Source organism: Pelophylax lessonae (genome assembly GCF_965119305.1).
Source record: "Pelophylax lessonae genome assembly, chromosome: 12".
Taxonomy (NCBI): Eukaryota; Metazoa; Chordata; class Amphibia; order Anura; family Ranidae; genus Pelophylax; species Pelophylax lessonae.
Window position 1 is genome coordinate 118,918,559 of NC_138779.1, and position 15,253 is coordinate 118,933,811.

The 15,253-nt window shown below is 42.9% G+C and overlaps 1 protein-coding gene across 1 annotated transcript; it reads right to left on the reverse strand.

The window, feature by feature from the left end:
* Positions 1-469: 469 nt before the first annotated feature.
* RPL28 (ribosomal protein L28) lies at positions 470-14,602 on the reverse strand. Its single transcript, XM_082274163.1, has 5 exons — positions 14,537-14,602; positions 10,718-10,807; positions 6,285-6,408; positions 2,561-2,679; positions 470-602 (listed from the first exon to the last, which is right to left on the reverse strand). The coding sequence occupies exons 2-5, from the start codon at positions 10,796-10,798 to the stop codon at positions 513-515; spliced, it is 414 nt and encodes a 137-aa protein (XP_082130289.1). The 5' UTR covers positions 10,799-10,807; positions 14,537-14,602; the 3' UTR covers positions 470-512.
* Between the last annotated feature and the right edge of the window lie 651 nt (positions 14,603-15,253).

The following is a 15,253-nucleotide window of genomic DNA, read 5'->3' on the forward strand; positions in this document are numbered from 1 at the left end:
CGGAAGCCAGAGATGTCAGGTGGTGGATGGCAATGGTGGCCTACGGGTTAAGACTCTTGCACATAGTAAAATATGCTTGTTTTGGTGCCCAGGAGGCTCAACTGCAGCATAATTTTGCTCATTGAGATGCATCAGAGAATACATTTTTTCATGGCTATACGCAGATAACCGTTAGCGCTCGTGTTTTATACGCACTTTTCAAAAAGTACATTTTTACATGTGTATTAATACACTCATATGATCGCCAGCAGTTATGTACCTACAGCACCACACAGCATATTCTGTAATGCATGCAAGCACATTGGACTGAGGAGGAATCAGCACAAGGGCACATGCTCCTAGCAAGTCCCTTGTTCTGACTTTAAAACTTACTGCCAGTTAAAACTTTTTCCCCTACTAAACTTAAAGTACAAATTTACAGCAATGAACAACCAAAATGTTTTGACAAAGAATGGCAACAAGGCAAGGGTATGTTTTGGTTAGAAATCTTTATTACGGACATTCCTAGAAAGTTAAGCAGTCTTGACAGCCCGGGTGCGCTTCTTTTTCACCACAACTGGCTTCTGACTTCTCAGGATAGCACTGGCACGACGAAGAGCCGCCTTAAAAAAAAAAAAAAATAAATGAATGAATGATTCTAATCACAAGAAACTAGAAAATTACCAGATACAATTTTGGTAATTTGGTACAATGATGCCAATCCAAACACCAAACATGAACCAAGCCGTACTGGACAACACTTTTGCAGTGTCATGCATCTATGTACCTATGCCTCTGTACTAGGGCCGAAACTAATCGATTAAATCGACAACTAATCGATTATGAAAATAGTTAACTGTTTTCGTAATCGATTAGTTGATCAGCCGATTAGTTGACCTGCATACAGAATGCATCATTTGTTTACATATCTGGAAATAAAATTTCACCTGCTTTGAACATTCAGTTTTAAAATGTAATTTCTGAACGAAAACACATTCTGCAAATTCCTTTGACCAAGAAGTTTTCTATTCTGCTCCTTCGAAGTTTCCTTTCACTGTGGTCAAAAACGAACGTCAATTTGACCCCACTAATGACTAGAAAATTGAACAAACGTTCTTAAAATGAAATTTTTTTGAAGGAAGACATTGTATTTGTATGGCCAGCAGTTACAGCAGGCGCAGGAAGCTTTTATCAAGCCATCTGCCTATGACAAGGGAGTCTGTTATACATAATATATTACAATTCTTTTTGAAAATCGGCAAAACCGTCTATAATTTATTTTTTATATAAAAAATTTGATCTCAGGAGTCTCATGATATTTACCAGATTCAACCTCTAATAGTATATATTTATTGAATATCTTTTGGTCTGTTACTCAAGAGTGGATTAGAGATTTTGCTCCCTAACCATATAGTTGGGGATTTACATTTATCACTGCATTTAGATATTTAAGAATAAATTGCCTTTTTTTTTACTTTACATATTAACTAAATTATACACCACATTGTTCGAAACAATCGGCCAACTAATCGATCATGAAAATAATCGTTAGTTGCAGCCCTACTCTGTAACACACATCAATGTGCCAGCGTTTCAATCACTAGGCTGCAGTCTTCCTCCTGGGCCAAAGGCTTTACAGCTGTCAAAGGCTGAGTCGGCAGCAGCTTTTAAGTCACAGCCTTCGGTATCTGTTTGCACAGCAGGCAGTTGTGTGCTTGCATTGAAGATACTGATGGGCAAGGCTTGACAACTACAGCCATCACAGCTTGCCCCCTTCCTATGTCGGCCCTTCACCACTGCTTCCTTCCTGCAGCAGATGTCACTTGAATTTTGCATGGGGCACACAATCACGTCAAGCATTTGCATAAATCTGCGAATTAATGAACTACAAGTTTGGTCTGCCTCTGTGGCATGCAGACATCATTCTCAATGGAAGAAAACCATAGTGATAACTGCGCACATGGTCCATTGACCCCTCCTCCAGCTCTCAAACTAAAAGCCCATACCTCTTTGCAGACAGGGAGCTGGATGAAGAGTGTGCAGGAGCCTGTGCATTTCACCAATGATCCACTGATCACAGTTGCAATGCATTGCAGGCTGATTACAAAAAAACTTTAGGAAAATCTGAGCGCATTTATTGTTTTTTTGTAAAAGGTGGACTTAACCTTTAGACCCCTTTCACACTCGTGCGACCTAAAAGTCACACAATTTTGCCGCAATTTGTTTGCCGTGATTTTGACTGGACTTGAAGCAATGCCTGTGTCTATGGACCTCAAAACGCATCAAAGTCAGACCAAAGTAGTGCAGGACTACTTTGAAGTTGTTGCAACTTGAAGTCGCACAGATACGAACAGTACTCATTGGAAATCATGACGAATGACTTGTCATGCGACTTTTCAGTTCCAAATCGCTGGTCAAGTCGCACAAGTGTGAAAGTCGCCTAAAATTCAGCAAAAAATAAATATGGAAGATCAAACATGTGAACGCTGCAAAAGTGACAAATCTGTATTAAACCCAAAAGCAACCAGACCCTCAACCCTATTCCAATGATCAGTCACAAAAAGCATAAACAATGACTCACCATACGCAGATCCCTCCTGTAGTTATTCTTGCGGATAATGTGGCGCAAGCTGCTGAGGGTAGCACGGGCGTTTTTGTTAATTGTGATCTTCTCATAGGATGTGGCAGGTTTGCGCCGACCTAAAAAGAATAAAGTTTCAGGTTACTAACCCCACACCAAAAAAATAAAGGAAAAATTTGTGTACATAACTAATCTGATAAGCAGAAATCACACTTATGCTTTATTAGTTAAAAAAAAAAAGGCTCCTGAATTACAGTCTAAACAAATGCCAAATCCAGTAACTATGTGATGGACAATCTGAAAAGTAAACAAGAAACTTCCTTTACTCCTCCTTAGTCAAATCCTGCATCATTTGTGTCTCACACACTCATTTTCCTAGACACTGGAGCACACAGGGGGAAGGTTTCTGCAGCAGAGGCAGTGCAACCAATCCAGAAAGCAGTGGGCAAAACAAGATATGCCTAGGAGCTAATAGACAAGCTACAGGCTTGTGAATCTATAGAGGCAATAGTGACAGGCACATCCCCTGCAATTTTTCTACCATCCCACTGTAAAGAGTTGCCTACATGAGCGTGGCAACTCTGCTCTGAAATTATGAGCGAGGCAGCATCGTAGCCACACCACCACAGGAGGCTACATTATGTGCAAGCATCTGTCAGTTTGTAGGGGAACCAGTAGACTTTTAAACATATAGCCAAGTGCTGTGGTACTTTTACTGAGACCATAATTTTCCCTAAAAACTATAAAATTTATCAACATTGTTGGACCAGAATTAGATTATTATATATATATATATATATATTCATATATATATATATATTATATATATATATATATATATATATATATATATATATATATATATATATATATATATATATATATAACCACCTCCTTCCCAAGCCTATTCGGACACTTCGCTCCTACATGTAAAAATCTTTTTTTTTTTCTAGAAAATTACTTACAACCCCCCCCCCCAGACATACATATATAGCAGAGCAGAGACCCTATAGTGTTTGTTGCAATTTTTGTCACATGGCATTTGCGCAGAGATTTTTGTAAACGCAATTTTTTTGAATTAGTCGGGCCATTAGCATTTTCAAGTGAGCTCAGCAATGGCTGTCAAATACAGTACTGTTGAAACGTTTTAGGCAGTAAATTAAGAAAGCTTTCAGAAATAGAAGTGTTAATAGTTCATGTTTATCAATTAACAAGATGGAAAGTAAATGAACAGAAGAGAAATCCAAATCAATATATTTGGTGTGACCACCTTTTGCCTTCAAAGCAGCATCAATGCTTCCAGGTACACTTACACTCAGATTTTGAAGGAAACTCAGCAGGTAGGTTCTTCCAAATATCTTGGAAAACTTACTACAGATCTTCTGTGGATATAGGCTACCTCAAATCCTTCCATCTCTTCATGTAATCCCAGACAGACTATGTTGAGATCAGGGCTCTGTGGGGCCGAACCATCACTTCCAGGACTCCTTTATGCTGAAGATAGTTCCTAATGACATTTAGCGGTTTGTTTGGGGTTTTTGTTCTGCTGCAAAATACATTTGGTGCCAATCACATGCCTCCCTGATGGTATGGCATGATGGATAAGTATTTGCCTGTATGTCTCAGAATTGAGGACACCATTGATCCGGACCAAATCTACAACTCCATTTGCAGAAATGCAGCCCATAAACTTGCTAGGAACCTCCAACATGCTTCACTGTTGCTTGCAGACATGCATTACTGTGCTGCTCTCCAGCCCTTCAGCAAACAAACTGCCTCCTGCTACAGCCAAATATTTTAAATTATGACTCATTGGTCCAGAGCACCTGCTGCCATTTTTCTGCACCCCAGTTCCTAGGTTTTTATGCATAGTTTAGTCTCTTAGCCTTGTTTTCGCGTTGGAGGTATGGCTTTTTGCCTGCTATTTTTTTTCCATGGAAGATCATATCTGGCCAGACTTCTCCAGACAGTTGATAGGTGTTCCTGGATCCCATAGGTTTCCTCCAGTTCTGTGCTGATGGCACAGCTGGACATTTTCAGATGTTGAAGGGAAGTAAGCAGTACGAGTCCCAGCTGTTGCATTAGGTTTCCTTGGCAGACCCCTGCGTCTACAGTCCAGAACGTTGCCCGTTTATTTGTGCTTCTTCAGAAGAGCCTGAACAGCACATCTGGAAAACCCCAGTCTGCTTTAAAATCTTTGCCAAGGAGAGACCTCACTGATGCAGTATAAATACCTTGTGTCTTGTTGCTGTGCTCAGTCTTGCCATGGTGTATGACATGTGACATGAAACGGTCTACCGCCTCACCTTATTGGTTGAGTTTGGCTGTTCCTCACTCTGTTTTAGGCCTCCTACACAGCTCTGTTTATGACAGTTTTAATCTACACATTAAATTGATGACATTAGCACTTGCTTGGTATAACTGGTTAAAGTATAACTAACTTTAGCATTATCATTAAATGTAAAAGAAAATCCCAAATTTTGGGTTGTCTGCAGATAGGAGGGGAAATCTTCTAATGGGGGACAATAGTTCTGGTGACCTGGGAGTCCCCAAGGAATTCCCGTAATCTGCAGGGATTTCATCTCTCCTCCTGTTTGGCTATGAGACAGGAAATAAGATATTAGCCATAACCCTGGTATAATTTTTTTTTCAGCCGGCGGCTGGCTCTCTCATGAAACCATTTCGAGCGGCTCTTGAGCCACTGGAAGAATGCTTTACGAAAAAGTGGGAGGAGACCCCCCCCCCCACACACACACACCCCCCCCTTTCCCGCTGGTGTTTCTCAGGCTTACCGTTTGTCTTTTGTTTTAAAAGGTAAAGAGATATGGGGGTCTTTTTGAACCCAGATCTCTCCATAAAAAGGACTTGTCATTTCTATTAAAAGGGATGTTTACATTCCTTGCAATAGGAATAAAAAGCGATGAAAAAAATAAAAAAAAAAGGACAGTGTAAAAATAAAAAGTAAAATAAAGAAAAAATAAAAATGTAAAAAGCGCCCCCATCTCTCCGTGCTCACAAACTGAAGCGAACGCATACGCAAGTTGTGCATGTATATGTAAGCGGTATATGCACCACACATTTGAGGTATCACCACAAACGCAAGAGCCATAATTTAGCGCTAGACCCCCTGTGTAACTCTAAACAGGTAAGCTGTATGGGCATTTAAAGCGTCGTCTATGGAGATTAGGTACCGTAGTTTGCTTCTATTTCAAGAGCATGCGCAATTTTAAAGCGTGACATGTTAGCTCTCTATTTACTCAGCGTAACATCTTCCACATTATACAAAAAAAAAAAAGAAAAAATTAGGGCAAATATTGTAATTATTTAAGTGCATTTTCTCCCCAAAAAAATTGGGTTTCTAAAACCGCTGCACAAATACAGTGTGACATAACTTTAAACGAAGAGCCAGAAAAAGCCTGGTCTTCAAGTGGTTAATCATACACCCGACTGTAAACCTTACAAAAAAGTGTAAGAACTGATGCTGGTTTGAAGCCAAAGGGTAGTTACACCAAATAATGGATTTTACTTCTGTTTGCTCACTTTGCATTTTGTAAATGGATAAAAACAATTATATTTATTTTTGAAAGCATTCTTACTTCACAGCATTTATTCACACGTACCTAAAACATTTGCACAGTACTTTATTTCTCCCAATACAGGTCTCTGTAAACTGATACCAATAAGCAGGAAACATCAAGATTTAATTGATCCAACTACTTCTTACCAGCACGCTTTTTCAAGACCACAATGACCCCCTTTCCATCAGCAGCAGGCTCAACACCGACTGTTTTCTTGTGAATCAGACCATTGTAGCGGAATGAGTTCCTGGCCTTCAGATTGTTTGGCTCCTAGACAAAAATTATACTGATAATTTGTACAAGTATAGAAAAAGCTTTCAAACATTTCACATTGTCCATCAATAGCCCACATCTACATGTATGACTTCCCTGGTGAACAAGAAATAACTTTGGAGCTCCTAACAGGCAATGGTACATTATCTGCCCCCAACACTCCTAATACCGGTCTATTTGGCAGGGGTGTAGAAAATGGTGGTTAAAGCCAAAACAGCTATTTGTATGCCCAATAATTACACTGCTCATTCTAACAATACAGGGTCTCCTTATGGGATGAAAACAAGAGTGCCGATTGTCAAATGGTTTATGCTATGTATAAACACACAGTGTCTCATTCTGTACATTGTAAGAGCCATTTCCAGTTAAGGACCTTGGTAAGAGGAAAATTATTGTCTAAAGAAGAAATTCTAACAATTACCAATGATGATGCAACCCAATTAGGCAATTATGCTACTTGATTCAGGTGATGTAGAATTGTACTGGAAAATAGGAAGTTAGATAAAGGTCTTAGTGCCCCACTGGGGTATAGTGGAAGGCTTTTGTATGCAGATTTATGTATTTAAACCTGTGAAGGAATGCCCTGTACCATATTAAACATGTCCTTCTATTTAGACTGACTCACTTTCCTCAAGAGCTACTTTGGTTGAAGATTTTTCAGGATCTATGTGTTGCATGCTGTAGATTTTCCCACCAAAGTATCTGAAGAACAACTGGCTACCAATATAAAGTATTAGGAGCCTTTAATTGCAGAGGGCAGTGGTTTTTAAAGTTTTCAAGGAATGGCATACTTTTAAAATACATCTAGATATGTTAATGAATCCCTTCAGTGTATTCAAGTATTCCTACTCCAATGCAAGCTGTGCCATCAAGCTCCATGATGCTCATGCATGCAGTTTATGAGCCATAGGCTCTTCAGTAAATACAGCCACTAGATACAAAGCATTCCTAACACCAATGCTCCTTGTAGGAGATATTCTAAAAGCTTACTCAAGTGAGCAGAAGACTTGGGATAAAAGCTAGATGGGAATAAAGAAGCACCAGCACCCCATGCATTTGTCAAAATTAATTTCTAAACTAGACCTTAGCAAATTAGGCAAACTCGCTTTATTTGAGGCACCCAGCTCAATGAATGCTCTGTCTTGAGTGATAGAAAGTGTGCTGAGCACTCAGTGGAAATTTGTATGTTACCTAAAGCAGTAGGAAGAGTGCGATGTCCTATGTACAGTTATTAAAAATATCCCATTTAAAATTTCACTGTTCGAGCAACAAATAAAATGTCCTTGTGGTGCTGTGATTTGCACATCACTCTAGCTCTATGTACTAATCTTTCTAACTAAGCCAATGTGTGTAACCAGTTCAATAGGAGGAAGCTGTGTTTATTAAGATTAAAAGTATAACTAAAAGGACAGAGTGGATATGGATTTATTTTTTTTTTTTGCTGTGTCCCTGTTCGGAAGATTCACCCTATTTGTCCTGTGTACCATTATCATAGAAAGTGAAAATAAAAAAATCCCAAATTTTGGGTGATTCCCAGAAAAGTAATAGAAGGGAAATCTTCCCATGGGGACACTAGGACTGGTGACCTGGGGGTCAACTGCAACAAAAAAAGGGTAGTAGTCCTGGGAGCTCTACTCCATCAGAGATAGGGAGAGGTACTGCCCTATATAAATCAAAGGGTGGTGTGAAAAAAAATCTAGCACACCTGGGGGTCACCAAGAAATTCCCTTAAAGAGGAAGTAAACCCTCTGCAACTTGTACCTATAGGTAAGCCTATGATAAGACTTACCTATAGGTACCATAAATATCTCCTAAACTTGCCCCATTTAGGAGATATTTACTTTGCATGCAGCCTGTGCCGTGAACGTCGGCTCCCGTGCATACCGTCATTGCGGCTCCAGCCAATCAGATGACTGGATGCCACAAACCCAGAAGAAGGGCGACCGAACATGTCACCGTGAGAGAGGTGAGTGGTCGGCACTTGCGGGGCTTCGTTCTAAGGTAAGTATTTCATAATGGTTTATTAATTATCATTATGTGTTTATCTTTCAGGTGTTTTTTTTTTTTTTTTAATTCTGAGGTTAACAACCTTTTTAATTTGCAGGGGATTTCCTTCAACTTCCTGTTTGGTTACAGACATGAAGTGAAGGGAAATCTCCACGATTGGACATAAAAAACAGAGGGGTTATGACCCTCCCTAAAGCTGCATACACTCTATACAACTTTTGTTGTTTGATTTCCTTTAGACTAAAGCCCCGTACACACGAGAAGAAATTTGGCCGGGAATTTTCATCCGACGACCGATCTGCCGATTTTTGTCTTGTTAGTATGATGCTTCCAACAACCGACTCAGACTTTTCAGCCGAAAAAATCCTGGTGTGCAGACTATAAAATTTTTGTCGACCATCAAAACACGTCCGATTTTTGTCTCATTAGTACAGATTTCGATGGGGAAAAATCTTATGAGCAAGACTGGGCATGCTCAGAGATGAAAGAACACATAGAAAGCAATCCAACACATGACATCACTTCTGAACTAGAATTCTGTCGTATGGGAAAATTCGTGTGCAGCCTAGAGCACATTCCAACCAATAAACACCACTCTGGACAAAAGACGGACTACCAGTCGGCGGAAATTTGTTGCGTGTGTACGAGGCTTTACCTTCAACTATGTAGTGCAAGGGCCGGCTGATTTGATTACTTACAAATTGAAAGGGTTTAGGTTTGACCTCATATTATATTGGTAGATCTGAAGGAAAAAATCTAAAGTAAATTGTATAGGGTGTATGCAGCTTTACGCTTGCCAAAACAAAAAAAGTTTTCCCTATAGCTCTACTTTTCAGTTGTTGGCAAACTGAATTCTACCTTGGCAGCCTGATCATACAAAGCAGTGCTCACTAAAGATTGCTGCTTTCAACCAGACCAAAGCCGATATTAAAGCCTAACCCTGGGCCAAAAATGAATTTAAATACGTTCTCCAATAGCCACAAAGAATAAAAATCTATATTTGAGCACCAGACACCTTTGGAAACCGAATTTCCTAGCAGTGATAGCCTGCACAAATGTACAGGAAGGGGCAGATACATGACCAGTCACTCTGCAAAAAGGAGGAGAGGGAGAGAGCAGCAGAGACAGGTCCTTAAAAAGGAAACTTCTACATAGAGGCAATGTTTCACACTGGATTACTGCACAGATGTTTAACCACTTGCCGACCGCCGCACGACTATCTACGTCGGCGGTCAGCCCCTCACAGGCAAATTGACGTAGGTCTACGTCGCTTGCGAGGGTCTAGGGAGCGAGCGCGCGCCCCCGGAGGCGCGCTCCCGCGTGGTCACGGACCCCCCCCGCGCGTGTGACCGGCGGACTCGATGTCCGCCGGCCACTCTGCGATCGGCGGGGGAGAGGGAGAAAGTCAGGCAGCTTGTGTAAACAAGCTGCCTGTCATTCTCCTCTGTGTAAAGACACTGATCACAGGGATCTACTATGTAGATCCGTTGATCAGTGTCCTTACAGCTCAAGCCACAGCCAATCACAGTAGAAAGCACGCCCCTAGGGACACACACAGCCCCTCCCTCCCAAATAAAGTTAACCCCTTCACTACCAGTGTATTTTTAAAGTAACCGTGCATATGTATAGCACTGATTACTGTAGAAATGTCACTGGTAACCCCAAAAGTGTCAAAAATGTCAGTCAAGGGTCCGATCTGTCCGCCCCAATGTCGCAGTACCGCAAAAAAAAAAAAAAAAAAACACGCAGATCTCCGCCATTACGCGTTAAAAAAAACAACAAAAATGACAAAAATCTTTCCCTTTGTTAGTAAACGCGATAACTTTTGCGCAAACCAATCAAAATACGCTTTTTGCGATTTTTTTTTACCAAACATACGTAGCATAAAACAAATTGGCCGAAAATGTTAAAAAATTTTGATTTTTACATTTTTTTGGGGGGGAATTTCATATAAAAAAATGTGAAAAATATTGCTATTTTTGCAAAATTGACGCTCTTTTTTTTGTTTATAGCGCATGATCAAAAAAAAATCGCACAGGTGATCAAATACCACCAAAAGAAAGCTCTGTTTGTGGGAAAAAAAGGACGCCAAATTCGTTTAGGTACAGCGTCGCACGACCGCGCAATTGTCCGTAAAAGTCACGCAGTGCCGAATTGCAAAATACCCCCTGGTCGTTTAGCAGCCAAATCCTCCGGGGCTTAAGTGGTTAAGAAATACACAAAGCAACCAAGATTGAAGGGAGAATACATGTCTCGTGTATAGCCGTTTAAACAGTAAAGTGAAGAAATCTCTACTTACAGTACTGTACACCTGCTTGTTTCTCTTGATTAGGAAACTGGAACAGTTCCTGATGACCATCCACTGCAAATGAGCAGACATTTTCAGCACCTAAAAAACACAAATTGTTCATAATGATGCTAAATATGCAAATAGCAAACGTTAGGCAGGTAGCTTACACTGATTAAAGGCTTGGGTTTTTGTTTTCTTTTAAATAACAAATGTTATACTTACCTGCAGTCCAGCCCGAATCCTCCTTTTCTTGGGTCCCCTGTTGGCACTCCTGGCCACATAGCAAGCAGCTTGCTTTGGGGGCACCCGGCAGGCTCGCTCCATTCAGACACAAATGTGGCTCAGCCACACCCTCTCTCATTAGTTTACCGGATTTGATTGACAGCAGCGGGATTAAATGGCCCCCACTGCTGTCACAGCAAATGAGGGAGAGTCCCCAGAGAGCTGAGGCTCTCATGCACATCGCTGGATCATGATGGAGCTCAGGCGAGTATTAGGGGGCTACTGCACACAGTTATTTTTATCCTAATGCATAGAATGCAATAAGGTAAAGAACCTTCTGCCTTTAGAACCACTTTAAAGTGATATTAAACAAAAAGCAATTATGCAGCTTACCAATCCTTAGATGTGGTAGCTGCATTGGTTTTCTCCCTTTATTTATACATTTTGAACTTGCCAATAAGCCTGTTCATTTACAAATTCCTTTACCAGAAGATGTCCAGCATAAGTTGCAGTCAGAGTTGACACAAACCAGTTTAGGTGATTGTAAATTATCTTTCTTCATCAACATATTATACCTACCTGCTCAGTACAATTGTTTTGCACAGAGCAGCCCCAATCCTCCTGTTAAGTCCCCTGCCAGTGATCTTGGCTCCTCAGCCATGCTAAGTGTCCCCATAGGAAGCCGCTTTCTATGGGGGCAGTCCACACAACAGCTACACTCAGCCCCATATGTGATCCACAGACAGAAGTGTCTGGCTCATCTCCGATATCCAGGCAATATAAAGTGAAATGAAATGGCCACACTCTGCCCTGGAAACGTGAATACTTTATTGAAGTGACAAACACAAAAACATCACAGCACTGACAGGTAGGAAGGGAGACGCCTTTCACGCACAGCAGAGCTTATTTACTACCAATTTGGTAATGAATAAGCGCTGCGTGAAACATCTACCTTCCTACCTACCTAGAAGTGCTGTGATATTTGAATCTGTATTTGACACTTTAATAAAAAATTTGTGTACAGCCATTCCATTTCTATATCCTATGGAGGGACTCGTGCAGGCTAGCTCCTGAGTCGGGCAGTTTGTGTCTAAAAAAGACAGCACCTAACTCTCACTGCTCACAGATTTTGACTGATAGCAGCAAGAGCCAAAGGCCTGGGAGGGGAGCTGCTGCAGACATGTATAGTGCTGGACAGAAATCAGGCTCAGGTGAGTATTTAGGGGAGAGATGCATGTAAAAGGTTATTTACCTTGATGCGGTAGTAAACTGCACTAGGAAAAAAAAAAAAAAGAAAACCCTGCATGGCAATGGCATAATGTGCTAGTATGCATGGCATACTAGCATAATTTGAAATACTTCCCTTGGGACAAAAACTCCAGCAGCGCACTGTCACCACTGACAAGGCTACCATCTTCCATGTTTGCAAGCTCCAGGTGTGTGAGTAGCTGGCAGTGTGATGACGTCACTCCCTTGTCTCCGGCACAAAGCTCTGAAGATCCGTAACGGTATGCTGGACCTTCAGAGTGCATGCGTCGGTGACGTCACCAGCTACATCCAGGATGAATATCTCCTAAACAGTGCAAGTTTAGGAGATATTCCCTGTACCTACACAGCCTTGTAATAGTCTTAACTGTAGCTTCAATTTACAAAAAAGTGTACTACTGCTTTAATGTACACAATGCGTTAAAGTGGAGTTGCTCTGCACCTCCTCAATGGTCGGGCTACCTTCCGGGACTGGTGACATGTCCCAAAAGATTGCAGAGAGGGAGAGCAGAACTTCCGCTCCCATTGCCTAGGCGGCATGAGTGTGTACCTGTCAAAGCAAACCCCCCTCCACACAAAGAATATGACATGCAGCATAGGAGGGGAGGAGGAATGCTTAAAGCGGAACTTTCACTTTTGGGTGGAGCTCCACTTAAAGTAAAAAAACACTTTACCTTTACAATCACTTAACACTGACAGGTGTGCTTAAAACTGTTCGCTCTAACTGCCTAAAATGTGTTAGCTGGAGTTCAACTTGAATGCGTTAGTCAAGTCCTTCTAAACAGCACCCGACACTACTCTCCCCCCAGATTGACAATGCTGCTGTCCAAAGGTGTCTCAGTTGCTCCGCCATCCAGAGTGGAGACACCCTAAGACACCAAGTGTCTGGACTGAAGAAAGAAAAAGTGAAAAAAATAAAATAAAAGTATGCATCCACCAAATTTAAGAGTTGAAAAGTCGCAGTACATTTACATTTTTGTGTTTTAAGAAATACACTATGGATCAGGACACAAAACACAAAGCTGAAGAAAAAAAAAATGTATTGTACAGATGTTCTAAGGCACTGGTTGTGACATAGCGAACACCGGAACCTCAGGTCCAGTTTCCCACTGATTGTCCTGGTATCCGAAATACACGTTTTTCATGTTCAACAATCTGATCCCAGACTTCCAGGGGTCAGTATTGAAGAACGGCCTCCACACAGCCAAGGATACTGGGCCAGATCATGTCAAACAGAAAAGCTGCATACCACCAGGGACCCCCCCCCCCCCGACACCAGAGGCCCACAGTCCTCTGCCCCCCCCCCCGACACCAGGGGCCCCCAGTCCTCTGCCCCCCCCCCGACACCAGGGGCCCCCAGTCCTCTGCCCCCCCCCCCGACACCAGGGGCCCCCAGTCCTCTGCCCCCCCCCCGACACCAGGGGCCCCCAGTCCTCTGCCCCCCCCCCCCCGACACCAGGGGCCCCCAGTCCTCTGCCCCCCCCCCAACACCAGGGGCCCCCAGTCCTCTGCCCCCCCCCCCCCCCCAACACCAGGGGCCCCCAGTCCTCTGCCCCCCCCCCAACACCAGGGGCCCCCAGTCCTCTGCCCCCCCCCCAACACCAGGGGCCCCCAGTCTTCTCCCCCCCCCAACAGGGGCCCCCAGTCTTCTCCCCCCCCCCCCCAACACCAGGGGCCCCCAGTCCTCTGCCCCCCCGCTTACTACTGTTTGCATATTATACACACTTTAAAAGGAAGCTGTGACAGCAAACTATCACAACTGCCCAACCTTTCCACTCAGCTCCTCCATTCACAGAGGACTTCTATGAATGATCTATGACTTGAGGGCCTAACCTTTCAGTCATCTGCCCATCCTCAATCATATAAAATGTAGTACAGCCTGTAAGAGTGGAGGAGCTGGGCAGGCATAGTCTGCTCTCTTGATGACAGCCTGTCACCGCCTCTTATATGAATGAATTCCTTCTGCATCACACCATGATGGTGTTGGGACCAGTCTGCAATGCACCCCAGAGACAGGAGATGGCTGACAGGCCGTGATCTCCGGTGTACACCATATACAACTCCCATACAGCTCTCTTGTACTGGGCGCTTGTATCGGATGTATACAACAGACATAGGACACCCGGAACCCGCACACAGCAGGCCGCCGGCCGCTCCGGGCCTACCACGTTCACCCCATGTGGTTGTATGAGCGGCGGCCCCGCACCACGTACAGCGCTCCCGCCACCCCAGGACCGGCTGGCCTGACAGCAGAGAGCAGCGGGGGTGTAGTGGTGCTCTCTCCCCGCCATTATAACCCCGCATCCCCCAAACTACAGCGCCGAGCACACGGTACACTACCTCACTCCGCTCGGCCTAGAGAAGGAAAGGAAGTAAAGGGGGCGGAGCCAGGACTTATTTCCGCTTGACGATTACATCGGCCTCCCCGGGATGTTACGTCATTACGTTATAGATGCGACTGTAACTACAACGCCATGCTTGAAAAGGGCAACGGTGGTATGTGCATTGTGGAGTGCATATCATCTCATCAGGAAATATCAGCTGGCTAACTGCTTTCATCATTTCAGTGACTCTATAATGACACCTTTTGTTGGTGCATGGTCCTCATAGCTCCCAACTGTGCCTGATGTCCAGGGGCTGTCTCTTATTTGAAACAAAGTCCCCCTGTCCCTCTTTCCTCCACATTTTGGTCTGATGTATATATTGTATATAAAATGCACTTTGTTGCACAGTGTTTCTCAGTGCTAAACCTTTCATCCGAAGTCTAAGTTGCTGCATTTGTAAATTTCCAAATCCAGTATAAAGGAATGGTAGTGGTAAGAAAAAAACACTTGAGGGTTTCATTTTTTTTGTTTATTGCTCCATTAACCCCAGAAGATTTTACCTCCTTCCTGACCAGGGGGTATTTTGTGATTCGGCACTGCGTGACTTTAACGGACAATTGCGCGGTCGTGCAACGCTGTACCTAAACGAATTTGGCGTCCTTTTTTTCCCACAAACAGAGCTTTCTTTTGGTGATATTTGATCACCTGTGCGATTTTTTGATCACGCGCTATA